The sequence below is a fragment of the Alligator mississippiensis genome, chromosome 1 (assembly GCF_030867095.1).
Source record: "Alligator mississippiensis isolate rAllMis1 chromosome 1, rAllMis1, whole genome shotgun sequence".
Taxonomy (NCBI): Eukaryota; Metazoa; Chordata; order Crocodylia; family Alligatoridae; genus Alligator; species Alligator mississippiensis.
Window position 1 is genome coordinate 411958354 of NC_081824.1, and position 22742 is coordinate 411981095.

The 22742-nt window shown below is 41.2% G+C and overlaps 1 protein-coding gene across 2 annotated transcripts in view; it reads right to left on the reverse strand.

The window, feature by feature from the left end:
• Positions 1 to 2848: 2848 nt before the first annotated feature.
• RUBCNL (rubicon like autophagy enhancer) overlaps positions 2849 to 22742 on the reverse strand; it is a 35496-nt gene continuing 15602 nt past the window's right edge. For both annotated transcript variants that reach the window (XM_014608402.3, XM_006267077.4), the window contains 12 exons: positions 16203 to 16297; positions 12048 to 12249; positions 10947 to 11051; positions 10142 to 10199; positions 9620 to 9752; positions 9017 to 9162; positions 7656 to 7720; positions 6533 to 6771; positions 5559 to 5620; positions 4009 to 4162; positions 3808 to 3898; positions 2849 to 3336 (listed from right to left, as the gene is read on the reverse strand). In XM_014608402.3, coding sequence (XP_014463888.2) covers positions 3224 to 3336; positions 3808 to 3898; positions 4009 to 4162; positions 5559 to 5620; positions 6533 to 6771; positions 7656 to 7720; positions 9017 to 9162; positions 9620 to 9752; positions 10142 to 10199; positions 10947 to 11051; positions 12048 to 12249; positions 16203 to 16297 — 1463 coding nt within the window. In that variant the 3' untranslated portion in view covers positions 2849 to 3223. The remainder of the gene's footprint in view (positions 3337 to 3807; positions 3899 to 4008; positions 4163 to 5558; positions 5621 to 6532; positions 6772 to 7655; positions 7721 to 9016; positions 9163 to 9619; positions 9753 to 10141; positions 10200 to 10946; positions 11052 to 12047; positions 12250 to 16202; positions 16298 to 22742) is intronic.

A 22742-nucleotide genomic window follows, 5' to 3' on the forward strand; every position in this document is an offset into this window, starting at 1 on the left:
GAGAGGGTTCAGAGGAAGGCCACCCACTTGGTGAGAGGGCAGCAGGACAGGCCCTACGAGGAGAGACTGAAGGACCTGAACCTGTTCAGCCTCAGCAAGAGGAGGCTGAGGGGGGACCTGGTGACTGCCTACAAGCTCATCAAGGGGGATCAACAGCAAATAGGCAGAGCTCTTTTCTCTCCAGCACCACCTGGGGTGACAAGGACCAATGGTAATAAGCTGATGGAGAATAGGTTTAGGTTAGAGATCAGAAGGCAATATTTTACAGTTAGGGTGGCCCAAATCTGGAACCGACTTCCCAGGGAAGTGGTCCTCGCCCCTACCTTGGGCATATTCAAGAGGAGGTTGGATGATCACCTGCCTGGGGTCTTGTGAACCCAGCATTCATTCCTGCCTGTGGCAGGCGGTCAGGCTAGATGATCTGTTCAGGTCCCTCCTGACCCTAGCTACTATGAAACTATGACTTTTGATGCCTACAAGGCTGGGTTAGGCATTGGGTACTCAGAACTCCACTAGCACCTCAGTGCTGAAGCAAGTACTTGTGCCAGAAGTGACTCAGACACAATCTCCTTTCTGAAGACGTTTCATAAAAACTCCTTTCATTTTGTGCCAGTGAAACTCACTCATGAGAATAATCTTCAGAAATACACATATCCAATGCAGAACACAGTTACATGGCTATTTTGTTATTTGTGCACTATACACAACACCTTGAAGGACTCTTAATTCATTTCCTCCTTCACAAACAGTAAATCCCTAGAGCAAATCCATTTGTGGGATTGATCTAGTTGTGTATGCAAGTGCTACAATTGTAAACTTACACTTGCATCATATTAAAAAGGCAGCCAACTCTGTAGGTAGGCCCCTCTTGCCACATTTCATCATTTAACAACACTTGCTCAGTATAGCTCAGCATCTGGTTGGAGATCACATGTACTAGATGATAATCTTCCAAGCAATGAACCACTAAAGTTTATTTTCAACTAAAGAAAGATAAAAAAAATAAATCTGTATGTGAAGCATTAAGTGTGCCTACTTCCCATGTGCAGAGAGAGGTAGTTAGCCACATTGGTCTGAAGTCAGAAAGAATACAGAGTGCAGATGCACCTGATAAAACTAAGCAAATGGTAGATGACTAACTAATTCGGAGGTGCGTAAGTTCTTGAGAGCCCAAGCTCATTGCATCAGCATCTGACGATGCGAGCTTGGACTTGCAAAAACTTACGCATCTCTGATTCAGTTAGTCTATCAGGTAAATCTATACCCTGCCTTCCACTTGTAATGCGTGTTGTGAAAGAGTTTTAGCTTGAAGGTAAATTTAAAGAAGATCCTGGTCATAGAGTTTTGTTTTGTGTTAGTACAAGAAGGGGATATTTTTTAAAACAGGAACTTGAGTGCACAAAGAAGCTAAGCTCAGAACAAAAAAGGAGACAGATCCAGAATCCAAGGGTGGAAATGTCACCCGACCTCTCATTTGTGCTACCAGGAACAAACTGTGAGCAAACAGATGTTGCTACCCTTTGTTGTGCCACAAAGGGGGTGGGGGCCAGAAATCAGTAGTACGGCAAAAGGGTAGTAACAGATTCTGTTGCTTTATTACAGCAGATGTCTGGTAGCTCTGTGCAGGAGAGTACAGGTAGTCTGACCTGCTCACACTCTCCACCCACTCTGAGCAGGTGTCCTGGGGCTTGAGAGCCTCTCAGGCTCCCAGAGCACCTGCCTGTCTTTTCTTGCTTTCAGAAAGGCAAGCTGAGTAATCTTGGTGCACTTCTCCGTAAGTGGGGAAGTCAGGATTCCCCACACAGCCAGACCCATAATGAAGGATGGGTCCGGCAATCATAGTGGATGGGTCTGGTTGACAGGGGAAAAGCCTCAGTTTTTTTCTCACCCAGACCTGCTCACCCAAAACTGCCTCATATCACCCCTTGTCCTGTACCATCAAGGGCAGGACAAGGGGCAACGTACATCTTGCGCAATGAAACAGAGCAGCTGTGCCGTGATTCACTGTGGTACAGCTGATCCACTTCATTTGGCGGCATCTATTTCTAGCCTAAGAGTGTCTTTGGTCCATGTTCCTCATGTCAAAGCCTACAATAACTGACAATCCCTTCTGTAAAAGCTTCAGGGGTAGTGCCCAGGAGAATGGGTACCCATTTAGACACGGCTGAGCCAAAATACCACAGGGATAGTGGGGGGCTGAACATACACACAAAACACTGGCACAGATTCAGGCAAGCTGCTGGAAGCTTCTGTATGCATACGCTGCTTCTAAATGAAGCCAGTCACAGAAGCTGACAACTTAAAAAATAAAGATAGCAATACCTCATTTGTAGACATCAGCATCCTCGAAGTCCTGTATCTCTTCCCTCTCCCTATCAAGCAGCCTGGCATCTCCCAAGTTGGAAAGTACCACCCTGGAGACCAAAAGGCCAAGACTTCAGTATCCAAGTGGTTTTACACACTTACTGTTATTCTATTCCATTCTGTTCAAGTCCCTGAAAATCCATTAATGAATCTACTTTTGTAACACACTGCTATCTTACCCTTAAGACAGTGTCACAAAAAAAGCAGCAAGGAAGAAAATCCACTGACCTTCTGCATTAGCTGTTTTTCAGGAACTCAAGCAGGGTGGAACAGAATCGCACTTACATGCATTATAAGAGTAGTGAATTTTTTTTATTTATTTTTTTTTAATCTTGGCAAGCATGTAAACTGGAAAAAAAATGTCAGGGTAATATTTCTAAAAATAGTAAGTTGAAGGCATTCTACCAGAGCATTTCAATATAAGAAGGGGAAAGTTGCTCACATTTTATCACTTCTTATTTATAATAAAAGAAATCTAATAAGATTGACAATTTCCCAACGCTGTTTACTATTTATATATATTGTATGCAAAAGTAACAGAGTAGAATGGTCTAAACATGTGAAATATAAAATTAAAAATGTTAAATACAGGAAAAAAAACAGGAAAAACACATAGCAGCAAAAATGTTAGCAATGGTATTAATACAGTTTATGTGGTCGATTTAAAAGACTAATGCTTATCTCTCCTAATGAGAATAATATTAATCTTACTCTTTTTTTTTTTTTTTTTTTTTAAGAAGTCACACAACTGAAATGGTAGCAATGTTTAGAACAACATTATCCAACTTAAAGGCAAACATCATAAGGATTTGTTTCCAGCTTCTTCAGAAGCCTGCAGCATCTTCACAGTAATCCCATATCAGAAAGGCACAGGTGATGAAGTTTCTGACAGCCTCCTTCGTGCAGCTATCCTCAGACATTTGGGGCACTTTTCAGACTGGAAGCACTCTTTGTGGAAGCATGCTTTGCAAGCTGTTTACAAACCAGATGAGAAAAACAGTACTAAATAACTGCATTTATTGAAGGATAGTCTTTTATGTAAGCAGGAATGAAAATGCAAGACCAGGGCAGTAGAGTACAAATATATTTTAAAACTAGCCAGTCCAATACCCACTGAAGTCATCTGGAAGGTTTTCAATGGGTCTAGCAAGATCTGTTACAACAAATACACTGCTGGATCAACCTTAATCCCTGGATAAAGGTAAATCCACACCAAGAGAACACTCACTCTCCCAAAAGTTCTTTTCAGATATGTCCCCATGTTTGGAATAAAAGTTCACAGAGACAAGACAGTTTGAAGTCAATGGGACCACCCACATGCTTATGCATTAGCCACAAATTTAAGCACCTAGCCAAATCAGAGCTTGAAACCTTCCCTACCCCCATCTCCTGTGCCTACACACACACTCCCCCCAGAAGAAAAAGCTTAGGTCAAAAACATACCAGTACATCTTTTACATATGGCCATCTGAAATGGGAAGAGCAAATCTGATCTTTGACAAAATTCACAGATAAATCCTTTTGCTTGACAGAGCTAGAAAAGTTGAGGACTAGATTACTTGTTGCATTTAATAAAAAGGTTAATATAAAAGAAGCATGACAATTGTGCGCATTTTTAAGGCTGCACATAGCACAGTTCCTTACCTCACAGTTTTCTATATGAGAGGTGGAGCTTTTTAGAATATCCCTTAGGAGAGGCAACAGTTGCCCTCGCTTGACCTTCACCAGATCATCCATTGAAAACAGATGCAGCTCTTCTGTCAGGTGGCAGGGGACCTGTTCATATTCTTTCAGAGCCCTGTAGGGTTAAGGAAGATGAAAAAAGTCAAACTGTAAAAGGACAAATTTCAAGCAAGTTTTACAGGTTGACCTGCTTACTTGTTTCAACAGTCACCAAGGGAGAAAATAAATCTGGTAGTGATATACACATGGAAGAATTTATTTTTAAAAGGGGGCCTATGAACCTTTACATAAAACGATATTTGTGCCCTTTTTTGTGAGATTTTTTTCCTGTGTATCAAAAACAACAGTTCTTTTTCCTGCTTCTTTTTAACTACAGAAGTTCAACAAAGCCTTGTCTTTCCCCTTGTTGCTGCTGCAAAATGTCTTGGAAGGCTCTCTGGTGACGTGACAAATAATGAAAACACCACCTTCACAATACCTTCTGAACTCAAATTTGAACAAAACTGGCTTAAAGGAAAAAAGGTGTCTATTCTTTAACTGTTTAGGTATCAGAGTTATTACATAAAAGCATAACCTCCATTAAGTCCTCCCTCCCCCCAAAAAATAAGTTTGCAGGAAAGATTGTATATTTCTTTTGTCAAACCTGGCCCCCCAAAACAAACAAAAAAACCCAACAATAACAATGCAGTAGGATCTGTCTTATTGGATTTTTTCAGTTCAACAAACAAGCCTTTGATGTCTTCCAAAAAACAAAACACAACAACCAAACAAACAAAACTAAAATGACCACAAAAAGTTTCTTGTCTTATGCTGGTCACTATAAAATGTTAAACTCTACTTACAAAGTTAACTGAGGAAAACCACTGTCTACCACATCAAGGTACATACAGAAGTTCCTAACTAACTTTCACATGTAAAAAGGGGATCCGATTTATGCATTAAATGTTATCCAGCATTTGGCTGCAATGTTTAGTTTAGTAATTGTCAACGTGTTCATATCAAACAAAACATGCAGTCAGTTGGAATAACATCCCATACTGCTGTACACTCACTAGCATTCCTTACCGTAACAGCACCTAGAGACAAGTAAAAGTAAATCAGAGCTACAAGTTTTCTACAGCCTGTTTTGTGTTTTAAGTGAAGACTGAATAAATAAACTACGGAAGAGGTATCATTTTGCAACATAAAAAAGTAACTGGTTGTAGATGCCATAGAAGTGCGAATGATTTATATTGTGTAAGGACACTTACTTTTCCTTAAAAGGAAAATTTAAAAAAAAGTGACGTTAAAAATCATTAATGAAGTCTGATCAATCGAGTTTCAAGAGGACTTTTACAGAGGGAAGGGAAAACGAGAGAGAAAGCTACCTTAAAAATACATTATCACTTGACATTTACAAAGCAAGAGAAGGAAGGCATCAGAATTTCTGATGATCAGACAGAAAACTAGTTTAAAAACTGCACGCAAGAACGCTTCTAGGAACATTTGCAATGTATAAACAATCTCCATACCTTTCAGCCAACCTGCAGGTCTTCAATAGCTTTTTCATAAGCAAAAGCTGTTCTTGTATTTCCTAAAGGATGTGGGAAGAATTAAAAACACGAAACACACACACACAGTATTTAAAATTAAAAGCAAAAGTAGCCTCATTAATGTATTTAGAAATCAGAAAGACCAAATGGTCTGTCAGCAATGTTTAAACTGCTGACAGTAGTTGCAACATTTTACCAGTACATTAGTCTTAGCCTAAAGATAGGAAATGTGCACACAACAATTGGTTAGACAGACTAGAATCTAGTCACTAGATGTACAAATGCACCAAAAGTCCATCCCGTTGGCAAGTATGTGTGGGCTATTTTTGTTCACCAACTGCAAATGCATGATACAAGATATGGCCCTAGTGTTGTAACTTTTCATATTGCTGCATGGATCAAGCTGCAGAATAAGGGACTACATAAAAGCAAGTGCCACTCTCCAGAGCAAAGGGAAGGTTGCATGGGAGCAATGCTACACCTTTCTGTTCACTTGGTTTTCCCCTTTCTTCTATAAGCAACTTGTCAAAAGCTGGTGGATGCAATTTTTAAATGGGCCTGGGATTTTCTAACCCCTGCTGCACCTCCCTCCCCTGCCCTGCAACCAAATGCTGAAGCCTCCTGGCAACAGGTGTCCAGTGCAGATAATTATTCAAAGGGACTCAGATCCCAGATCCATAGATTAGGAGATGCCTTATTCTAAAGATCAGGGGAATGAGGCTGATGTTCCCAATGTCTGGACAAGCAAGGAGACAACCACTTCTCCACCTCTCAGTCTGAGGTGAATGAAAGTGTTAGGTCCCAGCAACAGTGATGGGACAAGGTAGACACAGATGGTACAGATCACCCAGAAAGGGCACCAATTCTAAAGTCTTTTGTGGAATAATAAACCTTTCTTGTTTTTCCATCTTAGTGTGTCCAGGCCAACATTCACACAACTTTAAAGTACTTACTCTGACTCTGTTCAGTTCTTTTGCCTTTGTATAAAGGGTTTCGTTGATACAGGACACATTGAAAAAGGGATTCTGCCATATACTGTCGAGGAGACACTTGGAGAAGTTACAGACATAGTACTTTTTGAAATCCCATTTCATTAGTATTCGGGCAGGAATAGAAGATTGTGTATAAGTATGGCAGCAGTCACAGAAATACTTCCCTAGGTAATCACAATAGCGGAGTCTCCTGATGTATTCTGTAAAACGTCAACAATGAAAGCAAACTTTAGAAGAATGGTTTGTTATTTAAGAGTTGTACTGCCTCTTAAAAGCATGCCTACCCAGTAATAACTAATTCAAATCTACAGAAAGCAAGACTTTTTGGAAAAGGTGGTAAGCATTATTTTTTGAAGAATTAAACTGATGGGTTTTGCATTCTGAATTACACGCGGAAAAGAAAATATGGCCTTGTTATTCTCTTGAGACAAGATAGAGCAATGTGATAAATGTAATTCATGGAAAGCATTGATGCTACTTCCCCATAAAAATTAAAAATATCAAAAACAGTGCCAGCAAATGCAAGTAAATCTCACTTTGTATAGAGTTAATTTTACTGGGTTATGTACTCTTGAATGTTCAAATTCTTCATGCCAATTCAGAAAGATAAATTCTATGCTGCCCATATACCCAGATTCATAAAATCATTTGAAATATTTCCCATATAAGAAGATAATGGTAATGTACAAGTGCATCCACTTTCACAAACTGCCTAAAGGCAGATTCTAGAAATTCTATACAAAGAGAAGTCAAGCTATTTGTAGCATCATAAATAGCACTTATTGTCAACAGTCACTACTTATTGCAGATGGGGATGGAAACCTGGTTTCACCTATAGCAGTTTCAGGCAGGAATATAATTCAATTGTGTATTGTCTAGGCATGTCCCAAGATTTAAACTTTTCCCTTCTAGGTCAGGCATTGGTTTTGCAAGCCTGGCAATATCCTATGGGTACACAAATTTAGGCTAACAAATCAGTGTGGCGCTCTGTGTGTGTGTTCATATATATATATATATATATATATATATATATATATATATATGCATGCATGCATGCGTCTCATACACTTTTTAATATACTTACTGCATTCTATTGGGGTTCCACAACCAACGCAAGTAAAGTTTTGAGCAGCTACAACAGCTTCTCTCCTACATGAAGAAACAAAGAATTATTTCTCCCTTCCCCAAAAAACCCTGTAGTTCTAACCCTACATTCTCCAACATGTCAGCCACCTACACCTGTATTTCCTTCTTGCAAGTCTTACCCTGTCAATCAAAACACGCACCCTCCTTCAGAATAAAGGGAGCTGTGGAAAGGTAAATTGTAAACAAGAGCCCCACGTGCTATTTAAACTCTAAGCATAGTCCACAAAGTATGTTACCAGGGAAAGCTATATGCAAGTCAGATACTCTCTGTTGTTCCTTTTTAAAAAGACATCAAATTGGAAGGGGGTGGAGATAGGAGAGGAGAAAAATAACATTTGTCTGAACATTTTATAACCATTTGCAATTACCAGAAACACCAGATAGCATGCTAATAGAATAACTAACATGAAAAAAACCAGTGCATTCCACTTTGTTTACTATTAGCATTTGATAGTACTTTAAGTGGAATTAGATTTATAGTTCCCTTGAATAACTCACCTTTCTTTCTTTACTGAAAACAAAAAAACTCTAAGATAGCAGGAAATCAGGTTTCCTCAAAAATAAAAATTTCAAAGATACATTCAAGTTAACATCAAAAACTGGTACTTCTAAAAGTTCAGTGGTGTGCTATATCTTTAAATGAAATGATTCACCATTTGCCCAACAGTACACGTACTGTTACTGCTGTATCAGCATATCTAATATAATTCTTACTGGGACTTTTGATCAAATATGCAAATAAATACAGTATATTTTTCAGCGGTACCACACACACACACTTCCCCTCTCCCCCAAAATTAGCCCTCCAAAATTGGGATGCATGTTTTAAGCTGGGAAGCTATTTCCATACCATAATGGAGGCATGGGCATGCTAGAATGCCTGCCAGAGGCTGGCTCCATGCTGGGCATGCAGTAGGAGTGGAGTCCCCTCTAAACTTTAACTGTCACAACTACTGCTTAGCCACTTTTGGCCAGTTCCCTAGCAATTGTGACAGGTTTAAAGCTTTAGCTACAAGGGAAGAATGTGTGACACTATCCCTGCTCCATGAGACCTGCATTCAGTCATAATCCTGGAAAAAAAAATCTTTTCTTCATTCTGCCTTCCCAAAACAAGATACACGTCTTATGCTCTTGCATACCACATGCTCCCAAATATGGGGCTGAACACAAGCCCCAGTCCAAGGCCCAATGGAAGTCATGGGATACTTTTCCATGCCTTCAGCAGGCTTGATCTGGCCCCTGTTATTACTGTAGCAAAAGTGACAATCCAAGGATAGACATTCAAAATCTGAGACTTACTTTTCAGATGGGTGAATATTAAATATAATTTGAGATCTAGGAGGAGCCCAGTCTGTAGTTCCTCTTAATCGGGATTTGATCTTGATTTCTTCTGCCAGATTTACACTGGACTCCAATGCCCTTGGAATATCTTCTCTATTCACAAACTATCGAAAGGTAAAAAAAGTCACACTTAAGGGTGACGTTGAACTTCCAGTCCAAGTCAAACCGATGCCAACCTACTTTGTAAACTATGCAATGAAATGTCACTTCCAATACTCCACAATTTCTAGTATAAATTACCATCCACAACTAAAATTACCCCTCAGTGTCATTCCCTACAGTCATGCTCAAAAGCAACTCCTGAAGCATGTTCTGCTCTCACAGGAATTCCTCTGTCCTGCAGCCCCTTAAATAGATTCAAAGTTTATAACCACAGTAAAGACTGATATTGTCCCAGAACTTAAAAAAAAAAACAACCCAAAAAACAAACCACAAGCCTTAAACACATTTTTGTTATTCTTTGCTTCTTTCTTCTTGCCAGGTCAGCAAAGCAGCTGCACTAAAATGAGAGGGTTTGGTGTGCTGAATAAAAGGCACACTGTTCACTGCTCATAGACTTACTTTTTGTCCAGTTGTATCCAGGCACCTAGACAGCTGAACTTCAGGTTCTATCTGCAGCCAGCGTTTCATGAAAGATCTGTAAAGCTTCTGTGCTGTTACTTCAGCAGAACAGCAGCTCGATTCAAGAGAGGATCTGAAAATTAAGCAAATTGAGGAAGTGAAGAAAAAAAAGCACCATTTTGGGTTTACTGCATTCTCTGCATCCCTGAATATTCCTTCCACATTTCTTTCTTCCCACCCCTCCCACCTTGCTTTGATATACTTATGTTCTAAAGGATTCTTGTACCATAGCTATGATCCTTCTTGGCAAGGATTAAATATTGGACAGACTTTATTCTGAGCCCAACTCCTTTTCCAGAAATCAGCTGAAGGAACCAGGTGTCCAACAACACTCCTCTTCTCTGCCCCTTTAGGAGCAATATATGCTTCCCAACCCAAGGAAATAAGAGCAACTGGAAAGCTGGTTCAGCATATGGCAGGAAAGAGTAGTACCAGACTACTTATGTCAAGAAACAGAATTACCGGTCATCTGGGTACCGGTCATCTGGGACTGATGAAATATTTTCCAAGTCTTCAAGTTCTGCAGAAGAGAAGGAAAAAAATGAAAGCTTATTTCAGTTGGGCTGATATCACTCATATTCTATCTATATCCATCATATGCAAACCAGCTCACAATCATTAACATACTCATCCTCACAAAGCATTAGAGCCCCTCAACTGTAAAATGGAACTAGTGACACACACCATTCTTTGTAAATCTCTGACTTCTTCAGATGAAAAACATGATAAAGAACAAAGGATCATCCTTATCACCACTGCCTCCATGCCCTCTTTCTTCACATTTTGCAGAAGGGGAACTGAGGTAGTGAGAATAAATGACTTTCCCAAGGTCACAACTTGAAGCCTGTGACACACCAGGAAACTGAACGGATAGAGAGCACATTGTCACAGTGTACAGATAGAGAGCTGTTCCACGATATGTATGTATTTACAGTTTACCTGATGTAATAAGGTATTGCCCAGCACAAACATACACAAAGGACTCTTCAGGTCAATCACTGAAAATTATGCCTGCGTAGAAAGGAAATTCTGTCCTGGTCTTATTGTGTACAAGGTTTTGCGTAAGTTCAAATACTCATGCAAAGTGCCTTTAACTTTTTCCATTCGTAGGCCATTTTTATCAAAAAAGTGAATTTGTACTAAAAATACATCCTAAGGGAACACCCAGCTTTGGAGGAAGGGGCAGTGGTACTAAAGGAATCAATGCACCTATCTGAAGATAGTGAAATATCTAGCCCAATGCAAAAGCTTTATCTGGCAGCCTTACCAATAATTACAAATTCATCATCTGAGTCACTAGCACAATGATGTTTACGGTGTTCACGGTCCAGAGCTGGATTTACAGACGAGTTGACCTGCAGGACACCACAACCTTCAGAGGGAAAAAAAAATCATTTACAGTGGGATTAGTGTATTTATATCTGTATTTGTAATATTCTGTTACTGTTCTTCCCTGCTTCTCACATGCACAAAATTCGATACACTTTTAAAATTACAAGCACTTGGAACAGGGACCATAATTTACTATGTCCCTCTCAAAATGGGCTGGGCTAGTTGAGGCTTCTAGGCATTATGGTGATAATGTACTTCTCCCCATCCCATACATGTCATTGTTAACTTTCCCAAGAAGTTACATCACCTACATGTGCATTACACAATATTTCAATATCCCTCAGGACAAATTCATGCACTGTAGAATGACACTACAGTACCAGATGCCTTTGTTACCCTGCCTCAAGCTACATGGGCATATACAATACATTACGGAAAAAATCATCATAACCGACTACAGAAACTGATCTGAATCTCTCAATTAAACTAAAAGGCAAATGAAGAGATTCACTATCACTTAACGCAAACAGGAATATATGAAGATGAATCAATTCACACACATGCTAGAGTTGCTTGCAGTAACACATTTTTCAATCTTCATCTTTTTTTTTTTTTATAAATGAAAATGCGAGATGAAATTTCTAGTCACACAGATCACTATGTATACTCCATAAACAGAGGCGCAAATGAGAAAAATATATCATGAATATTAGAAGTGGCAGATATCATCTGCAGAATCATATTACTGATACAGTTCACAGAATAAAGCGACCACAGCAGTTTTATTGCATTCCTAGCTTGTCCACATGTGATAACTGGAACATAACAGCTGCTGCCTTTTTAAAGTGGTTTCAAACGTTCATGTCTCTATACCCTCAGTTTGTTGGGCAGCTGATACAGATATTACAGAGGAGGGCAGGGAATCTGCTTTTGAGAGGCATCTGTGACAATTGTTTAGGTGCTCTCCTCTTTGGTAATAAGAGACTAAAAGGTAGGCAGAAAGAGTTACATTATAATTTAACAATAAATCTCTTGCCTTCATAACCACTGTCTGAAGAACAAGAATCAGATTGGTGTACTCTGGTGCAAGATGGCATCCCCAAATCCATTGGATAGCTGCCTACTGATCCATCAGTCTCATCTGCACCCCAGTACTCTGTCTGATGACTGAAGATAATGCACTTCATTTTTTCCAGAGATGCAATGATCATATCTGCAACAAAGAAGTGTGCATTCTCCTGGGCACAAGAAAGGTAATGCCAGTTAATACTCAGCTTATACAATCAATCAGAATAGACACGTCAGCATCTTCCTAACTTTAACAAGCCAAAAGACACTTGAAACCTTTTTTTTTTTTAAAAAGAGAATGAGGAATTTAAAAACAAAAAGATAAAGGAGAACCAAAAAAATTCAGATTATCTCAGCATTAATTAGTCATATAGCTTGCATTTGTTTTCCCCTCCTAACTGTACATGTAGATAGTTAAGCATTTAATATATTCTCTTTTTTATTTGTTTTAAGGTGTAGTCTCAAGATTTCAACATAAATCTGTGCAATATGGCTTAACTTCTGGCATGCAAATTTACTAGGATTTTTAATTAAAGAGTTGGGTACGTGTATACTTTAGTATGCATATTACATTTTGAAGTGGTGTGCTTTAATAACACTCTAGGATCTTCAGATGATGGATGAATCTCAAGTGCAAAAGAACTTTTTAAACATTACAGAAATTCGGCCAGGGAGATAACTGCCCTATTTTATAGGCAGGGAAGTAGAAGTGCAAGATGACAGGACTGGCTCAGTCACAGAAAGTCTGTGACAGGGCAAGACTTGGAGGCCAGATCCTCTGCCTCCCACTATGTGTTAGCCACAAGGTAATTATTTGCTCACCTGTATGCATCTTGAGGTCTCCAGGGAAAGCCCCAAGCTTAAAAATCCATATGGAGCCCCAAATCCACAAGTTTTGAATGCAAAATAGATGGTTTGATTAAAAAAAAATGAAAAGAAAGAAAAGAAAAAAGGAGGGGCAGGGAGGCCTTTATGCTTGAAAAACAGGACAGTTATGATTCATGGTATCCTCTACAGCAGGGGTTGCCAACTTGTGGCACATATGCCACAGGAAGCCTGTGTGTGCGGCACATAGCAGATTAGGCCAGGGATAGCACAGTGGTGGATTGGGCAGGGAGCAGAAAGCAGAGCACTAAGGCAGGGAGCACAGGGTAGAAGCAGAAAAGTACAGAGGCAGAATATGCAGGGAGGGAACAAAAAGCAGAGCAGCATTTGGGCAAAGGAAGGGTAGAGCTTAAGGATGATGCAGGCTAAATTTGCAGGATGCCTGCAAAAAAGGTTGGCCCTCGCTGCTCTACAGCACTGTGTAAGAAGCAGGAGAGGGAAGTAATCATTTTGTTACGTTGAAGAATACATTCTCCTTTAGGACAAAACAGAACAAAATGTTTCCCTAGTACTACAGGACCTGATGCAATGGTTCAAAAGGCTGCATGGGTGAAGAAAACTATTTTAAACCGAATATTGTCTAATTAAGTATCACTGGTTGGCTTAACAATTTCTCCACATAAAACATTCAGTAAGCTTTGGAATATGTTACTAACAAAAGGGAGAGAGTATTAAAACAGTTATTTGGAGGCATGGGGGGCATGGAGGAACAGAGACAATGACACAACACCACTAAGGACAAAATCCTCCTACCCAGAAGACTCAGAAAATCTGTGTAATGTTGTTAGTGCCTGATCTTTGGGAGATCAAAAAGCATTGGCACCGCAAACCAATGATACCTAAATGATACCCAAGAACTTGTCTGCAAGAGCTTCTTTTGCATCAAGATGGTAAACGCCACAAGGAGTTTCAGCAAAGACTAGCATAGTGAAAAACTTAAGCAAGCTTGCTTTCTGCTCTCACCCCTCTCATCCCCATCTTCACACTACACACTGGGCACCTTACTCTATAAAAGTGGCCCAGTTCACCTTTGTCTATTCTGACTAGGAAAACTGGAGAAGATTCAAAGCCCTAATCCATCATTTACCTCATCTCCCTTCTGGAGAGGATTGCAACCTACAGTATGTATGAAATACCTTTGTCTAGTCTAGTTTTAGAGCTCACCAGTTTTTACTACTTCCAATAAGAGACTACTCCACAGTCTAATAAATGTGTCACACTGGTTGTTACTTTCTTCCCATTCAGCATGGCTGAGCTTTTTTGATCTTCTCTCCAAGAAGTGGTGCTGCTTACTCAGAATACAGGACTGTGATTCTGAAGACAGGTCCTATTCTTGGTTTTTCCACTGGTCTGCTGGGCAAGTCACTTAATCTCTGTGATTTAGTATCCTGATAGATTAAAAGTGGGCAATGACCCCCTTTAGGAAGGGCTTTTAGATCTAATGATGTAAGGAGTAATATAAAAAGCTAGGTAGTACTGTTCTGAGTTCCGATCAGCGCATATACATCCATCGTTCACACTGAGCTAGCTGGAACTAAAACGCCAAGGTCTAGTACAATCGCTGCGGTAGGCAAACCTGATCACCTCTCTTTGTTCCATAATGTAATACTTCCACTCATACGACTCAACAAAAAAGAAACATTTTTCCTGACCAATAGCTAATAGGGCTGTGCGAAACAGCACCGTTTTGATTTGATTTCCATTTCAGTGTTTCAAAGGGACAATGTTTTGTTTCGTTTCGAAGCACTGTTCCGTTTCATTGAAACTGTTCACTCACAGGCTATAATGGGGAATCATGAAAATGCCTAAATCACTGTAATTTCTTGCCTGATTAAGATGAAAATTGCAGGGATGGTAGCCCCTTCTGCAGCCAGGAAACCTGCCAAGTTTCAAGGAGATAGGTGCAGAGGTTGCTGGAAAACTGCATCTCAAACAGTTGAAAGGAGAACTCATATCACTTGCCAACAGTGGCAGCCTCCTGTCATCCCACATGCAGATGTGGGGGCTTGCATCCCTGGGAGGGCTGCAGGGATGTGCTGGACTCCTCCTGGGGGTGCAGGACCCCAGATCTGGGCACAGGATAACAGGAGGCCACCACTGCTTCCTGGAACCCGCCCGCGCCCTGGGCACAGCCTACACTCAGTCAGGAAGACTGCTGCTGCCACTGGCCCCAGGCAGTGATGGCAGCCTCCTGTCATCCTGTGCACAGATATGGGGGCCCGCACCCCTGGGACTCCTCTCGGGGGGCGCAGGGCCCCGGATCTGCACATGGAATGACAGCAGGCTGCTGCTGCTGGCTAGGACCAGTGCTGAAGCCAAGCAAGCCTGGCTTTGAAAATCAGAACATTTTGAAATGTTTCAAGGGCCTTTGTTTCAAAGCTTTTTATTTTGTTTTCATTCCACTGTTTTGAGCTTGAAACACATCAAAACAGCTTCAAAACGAAACACCCGGCGAAATTTTGCACAGCCCTAACAGCTAGCCCCCTAATCTCAGTCTCTGACTTTGCCCTTCTTACTCTCTGCAACTCTTTTGAATTTGATGTTAATAGTATTGAACACCTCCACTAGACCAAAGTGAGATATTAAAGCCAAATTTAACACTACCACTGTAAATAATTCAGCGCAGTATCTTGCCATCTTTATCCTGCAGTTACAGACAACCAGTTTGCAGTGTAAGCCTATTTGAATTCCAGTTAAATTTTATGAGCATATCGTATGCTTCACATAATTCCAGATATTACAATTCATATATTCTTGCCTTTCATTTTGTAATTCAATTATAGCAATTAAGTATTTTTTCTGCTTGAAAAAGAGTAGCTAGTGCTTTATGACACTAAAAGCACAAAAATTGAACACAAAACAAACAAAATAAAAAAATAACGGTGCAAAATACTTTAATGTAAAATTTAAACTATTGAATTCAAAGAACATGTTTGCAATGAAAAAGGGAACATTAGGAAGGACAAAGGAAAAATGTGTAGATGAGAAAAATACCAGAAGCCCTAGGTTGATTTTTTTATTTTTTTTTTTTTAATTATCAGGTGAACATCTGTACACAAGGAAATAAAAAAAAAAAACAAACCAACAAAAAGTTGTAAAGTTTAATTTGGTCATGACTCAAAATTTATTCTTCTAGAACTGACCAGATGGAATTGTCTATGGAGATTCAACAACTATCAAGACTAATTATTCACAAATGCACTATAATACAATGGATCGAAATGTGTAACATCCTTACCTTTTCCACATCTGCAGGAAGCATGAAGATATCACGCAAGGGACAGTTCAAGGAAGTAGTTCTTGTGTTCAAAGATGAAGTTGTATCTGTAGACACTGCAATAAGTATTGTTAGTTTCCTTGCAGTGCCAAGGATTTAACAAACAGTTTCCAGAAAATAAATAAATGCAGTAAGTGTTTTTATGCTTGCCCAAGCTGTTCTTTTGAAAATGTAGACTATATTTAAAGTTATCCCAGCAACCAGAAGGGAAAGAATGTGAACATAGCAGCACATAGCTGTTTGAGACATTAAATTTTGTTGAGACATTTTACAATTTTGTTTGTAATTAAATTTGCTAAGAAAATACCAATTTTTGTCAATCTGTTACACTCGCTGCCAGACTTGCATGACACCAAACAACTAGGACAAGAGGAGCATGGGCTTGAGCAGCTGAGGAAAGCCACAGACAGTAGAGCCATTTCTATCCCTGCAACATGGTGCTCACAGTTAGCGAGTAAAAAATACACTGCATCAAGACTGGAAAAATAAAATTGTAACAGCAAAACATACATTTTGGTGCAAGCTCCTCTAACACAGTGGTTGTTTTGTGTGGATGCTGGAGGTTTTGGTGTTTTTGCTGGGAAGGGAGGTGGAGGGAGCAGAAACTGCACGTAGTTTTCCATACATTATGACCCATTTCTGTCCCCTTAACACATGATAGCATAGGTAGTAATTCAATATTCCACTTGTTCCAGTGCATCAACTACAGCTTCCTTTATTATGATGTTCACTGCCAGCTCCATTACACACGGGAAACAAAATCCTTTCCTTTCAACACCACTAATGCACAGCATACATCTACTTCTTCATAGACTTTCAACACCACACCATACCCCCAAACCTTTCTTAATTCTTGCTGAACTCAGATGCAGCACTCATTAGAAGGAGCTGCCTCATGTTCATATTCAAATCTCTAAAAACCACTATCACCAGAGATTAGCTACTGTTAATGATGAGATAAAAAGGCAATGGGAAGAAAAGAAATAGTAGGGTTGGAGTGTTGTTGTAGTAGTGATGGTGCAGGAAGTATATGAAAAGGCAAGGATTTTTGTGATAGCTTTTACTGGGCCAACTGTGAAGTTGGGACAGCTATTGGACAAGATTTCTGATATAAATCTAAGATGACAGAGGAAAACATGAAAGGCTGTGCTTATCACCTGGACTACACTGTATATTTCATTACAGCACTCAGCACATTTTGGGTGCTGCCACAATATAAAAATTCAATGTGATATGCAAATAGCTGCCCTATAAAACAATAAATAAATAACATATGTTTTCTGCTTAAATTCTGATCCATGAAAAGATTCAGAAACCACATGAAAATAAATTATAGATGTTAAGCTAATCACCACAGGACTTTTCCTGACTATTGTAAGCACCCCTACTTGCTATAAAGCTTTGTTATGCCATATTGAATATTTTCAGAAATAGAACTAGTTAGCTGGTGCTATGCTAGTGTGCTGGGGGGGGGGGAAAGCCTTTTTGTTAAAGCATTATAAATATCTAGATCCGGATTATCATTTAAGAAATAAAATCTGCTCTGCAAAATTCCAACACAATAAGTTTACTACAATCTCATCTGAAAAGCAGTGAAAGTCCAATACACATAAGTGCCAGAAACACGCACACCTCAAGTACTCAAAGCCCAGCATTTTTGCCAGGCAACATAACATACAGAACTCAGCTTCTTCATATAAATGAGAATATAGTTGATTTGGACACATAACCTTTCTTTTAGGCTACATCCTAAACAGTACAGGATGCAGACAAATTCAGAAGTTTCACGTCATGTTTTTAAAGCCAATTTAAATCTAAACGTTCATTTTCTTTATTGCTTATCCATAGGAACTGCTTTCATCTTTTACTGGAAGGAAGTTTAATGGCAGTAAAAATTTTCGATTTAGTGTTTTCTAATTAAATGTACTTTTGTACTAACAAGACAACATTTCTACTGTGAAGCTGCAGGTCTGCGTAAAGAATGAAAAACTGAGAGCACAGAGAAGAAAACTGGATGGAAATTGATGGATCCCCCCCACAAACACTGGAGAGAAGTAACACGTTCTGTGGGCATGTTGATAAGAGATAATGCAAATCCGAACCGGGCCCGGGCCTGCTTAGCTTCCCAGATCACAGCAGTCAGCCCCGTCTGGCCCCTAAAGCAAAGACCAAAACTCAGGGCTAGATGTCTTTAAAAAGGAAATAAAATGAAAAGAAACATATTTTGAGAAATTAAAAGCAGAGGAGATAGAAAGGGGCTAGAGATCTATTTAAATTTAAAGACAAATTAGGACTTTTAGCAGAAGACTATTCTAACCTCCCCTCTTCATGTTTCTATAAGAGGACTTCATATTCCCATCCAAAAGTAGTGAGATTTGGATAAGGGGATTAAAACAGAAGGAAAAAACCTCCCTCCTCCCCACCCCCCACCCCACACCCCAAGAATACATGTACCAAGTAACAGAATCCCTGAATATTCCTCTACAAATGTGCCACCTCAGAAAAATATTATCAAAACCTTTCATCACTTAACCTGTTCAAAGGGACTAAAATTCTAAAATAATTTAGCAGATAAAAATAAGGCTACTGAAAACATCCGCAACGAAGCACTGAACATACCTTTTCAGGATTAGCCAAATGAGCTAGCCCTGGTCTGTAGTTGCCACCGACAGGCCTAATCAGGTAAAGGCGTGGAAGGACAGTTTTGTGCCAACTCACAATGTCAGCAGGGCAGTTGCATATAAAACCTGCATGAAGGAGTTGGTTGGGATCTGGTAGCAGCACACGGCAAGCTGTGTCACACAAAACCATCTGGTTTCTTCCTAAGCTCAGGCCTCACCCCACACCCACCCAAGAAAAGCAGCACCCATTAGGATGCTACCCATCTGGAACCAAAGATCAGGTAATACAAAATTCAGCCACAAAGTTGCCTGGCAAAGGTGGAAATGTACATTTCAAATAAAACTGTTCAGGGAGCCTTGGAGAGTTATGTTACAGTAGCTCTATTAAAAAAACCCAACAGGCATTATTGGTAAATCCTTAGAAATAATTTCACAGTGAATTTGTTTCAATTTAAAACACTGGGACTAGCTTTTAGACTGTGCACACATACTTAAGGACAAGGAGGAAATAAGAAAGGGGGAGTTTGTTTTTAAGTAGTCATCCAGCTGACAGTTAGCCAACTGCCAGCCAGGAGATAATCCAAGTCATCCATCTGCCCCCACCCCCAAAAGCAAGCATCTCATTCTTGCATTTCAGTTCCCTGCTTCCCTCCAGCGCCCCCATCCTTCTGCCTCATTACAGAGCAATGCCATTGTCACTACTATAAGACAACTACCCGGGCATCTGCTGGGAAGAGCAGTCAGCCAGGTCTGACTGCTCACGCAGGTTCCTAGCCGAGTTACAGGACCTCCACCTAACCCAGGAGGTGCGCAGTCCCACCAGGGGAAAGGCCTTGTTGGACCTGGTCCTGGCCACAGGCAACGACCTGGTGAGGGGACTGTGGGTGTTTGACCACCTGGGCGATAGCAACCATCGCCTACTGGAATTCACCATCCAGCGCAGGGTGTCAAAGGCCTGCAGCAAGGCAGCAGCCCTGGACTTCAGAAGGGTGGATTTCATTGAGCTAAGGAGTCTAGCTCGGGGGCACCGAGGTCCCGGAGGGGAGGGGAGTTGGGAGTCCAAGAAGAGTGGCCATTCCTTAAGGAGACGATCCTCCAAGCCCAAAGCGTGACAATCCCCATGCGGATCAAAAGGGGGCAAGAGTGCTCAAAAGCCCCCATGGCTCACCAAAAGCATCCATGAATGCCTCAAAGCCAAAAAGGAGGTGTACACCCAATGGAAGGGAGGGGCCATCACCAAGGAGGATTGGCTCCTTGGCTCGAGACTGTAGGGGGGCTGTAAGGAAGGCTAAGGCAGACACGGAACTGGGACTAGTGACCCGGAAAAAGATAACAAGAAGTCCTTTTTTAAATACATAGGGGGTAAAAAGAAGGTTCCAAATAATGTGGGGCCTCTGCGGGACATGCTTGTTAATCTGGTGGTTGCACCAGATGACAAAGCTCATCTCTGTAACAGATTCTTTGCTTCAATTTTCTGAGCAGGGAGAGGGACATCCCCCCCACTGGGATCCCAGACGGACCCAGGGGAGGTGCGGCCAGGCCCAGGGTCAGTGAGGACCCAGTCAGGGAACTTCTGGAGGGACTAGATGTGTTCAAATCAGCAGATCCGGACGATCTCCACCCCAGAGTGCTTAGGGAACTGGAAGAGGTCATTGCAGGACCCCTGGCACAGCTTTATGAGCACTCATGGTGCTCTGGCGAGATGCCCGACGACTGGAAAAGGGCCAATGTGGTCCCCATTTTCAAAAAAGGAAGGAAAGAAGACCCAGGAAACTATAGGCCCATTAGTCTTACCTTGGTCCTGGGGAAGCTCTTTGAGAAAATTATCGAGGAGCACATCTGCAAGGGGCCAGAAGGGGAGTTTATGCTTAGGGGCAATCAACAAGGGTTCATTAGAGGCAGGTCCTGTCAGACCAACCTGGTGGTCTTCTATGACCAGGTCACAAAAGCCTTGGATGCAGGTGTCACAGTGGACATAGTCTTCCTGGACTTTAGGAAGGCCTTCGACACTGTCTCTCACCCCATCCTCATTAAAAAATAAGGCATCTGTGGTGTCAATGCTCACACAGTCAGATGGGTTGCAAACTGGCTGGAGGGCCGCACCCAGAGAGTGGTGGTGGACAGGTCATTTTTGACCTGGAGGGATGTGGGCAGTGGGGTTCCCCAGGGCTTGGTCCTCGGGCCCGGACTGTTCAATATCTTCATCAGCGATTTGGACAAGGGGGTAAAAAGCACCTTGTTCAAGTTCCTGGATGCCACCAAGATGTGGAGAGATGTGAGCACGCTAGAAGAGAGGGACAGGCTGGAACTAGATCTTGACAGGTTACAGAGGTGGGCAGATGAGAATAGGATGGGTTTCAATACGGACAAGTTGCACCTGGGGAGGAAGAACCAGCAGCATACCTACAGGCTGGGGAACTCCCTTCTCATCAGCACAGAAACATAAAAGGATCTTGGAATCACTATTGATCCCAAGATGAACATGGGCCGCTAATGTGGGGACATGGTCAGGAAAGCTAACCACACTTTGTCATGCATCCATAGATGCATCACGAGCAGGTCTAAGGAGGTGATCCTCCCCCTCTATGCGACACTGGTCAAGCTACAGTTGGAGTACTGCATCCAGTTCTGCGTGCCGCACTTCAGGAGGGATGTGGCCAGCATCGAGAGGGTCCAGAGGAGGGCCACTCACGTGATGAGGGGGCAGCAGGGCAGGCCCTACAAGGAGAGGCTATGGGACCTGAACCTTTTCAGCCTCCACAAAAGAAGGCTGAGAGGGGATCTGGTGGCCACCTATAAACTTGCCAAGGGGGACCAGCAACCCAAGGCAGTCTATTCCACAGCTTGTGCCTCTACAGTTAAGAATTTTTTCCTAATGGATAACCCCAGGCTCCCTTGTTGCAGTTTAAGTCCAGTGTTTTTTGTTCTATCCCCAGTGGTCACAAAAAAAAAAGTTCTTAACTTTCTTATTTTCAGCAACAACTTTACAGATTTGAAAACTTGCATCATCTTTCTTTAGTCCTCTCTATACTAAAACAATTCATTCTTTCAGTCACATTTTCTTGACTTTCAACTATTTTTGTGCTGTTCTGCTGCTCTCCTCCAGACTCTCCAATGGATTACTTCACAGGTAAACAGAAGTGTGACATGTAATACATTAAAGAAAAATGTGGTAGTTTTAGGTAAACAGTATGACAGTGTTGATTCCCATTCAGTCTGTGATCCACTAGGACTCTCAGATCCCAGCCAGTCGCTCCTGATGTTTGCATTAATGCAGCTGCTTATTCCTAAGCTGATAATTTTGCTCTTGTCCTTATTAAATTGCATCCTATTTATTGTAAACCAATTCTCTATTTTGTCATCCAACTGACTGATCTATCATTTAACCCAGGGGTGGGCAAAATGCGGCCCAGGGGCCGGATGCAGCCCACTAGGCCATTCTATCCAGCCCGCGGAGCCCCTAAAAAATTTAGAAAATTAATTAGTCTGCCCTGAGCTGCCTGTCACGCGGCCCTCAATGGCTTGTCTAAACTCAGTAAGCGTCCCTCTGCCCAAAATAATTGCCCACCCCTGATTTAACCTCTCCTAGACTGGACACCTACTGAGGGCAAGCTGGTTTTCCAACACAAAACGGTGGTCAGCAGGATCAATCAAAGTCATCATTTGACAACATGGCATCCTCTGTACAATAAGACCCCAGCACCTGTGAAGTTTATTTAGAGGCCCATGGTTTACAGCAAGGATATTTTCAAGCAGTTGCTTCTTTGTTAAGTCACCTTTTCCCTTCAGAACCCATTCAAGCATTTGCTTTCCAAGGGGCTATTGTCCTAGCCAGCATCATTATTCACACAGATTCAATGGAGACTTGTGGCATGTCTTG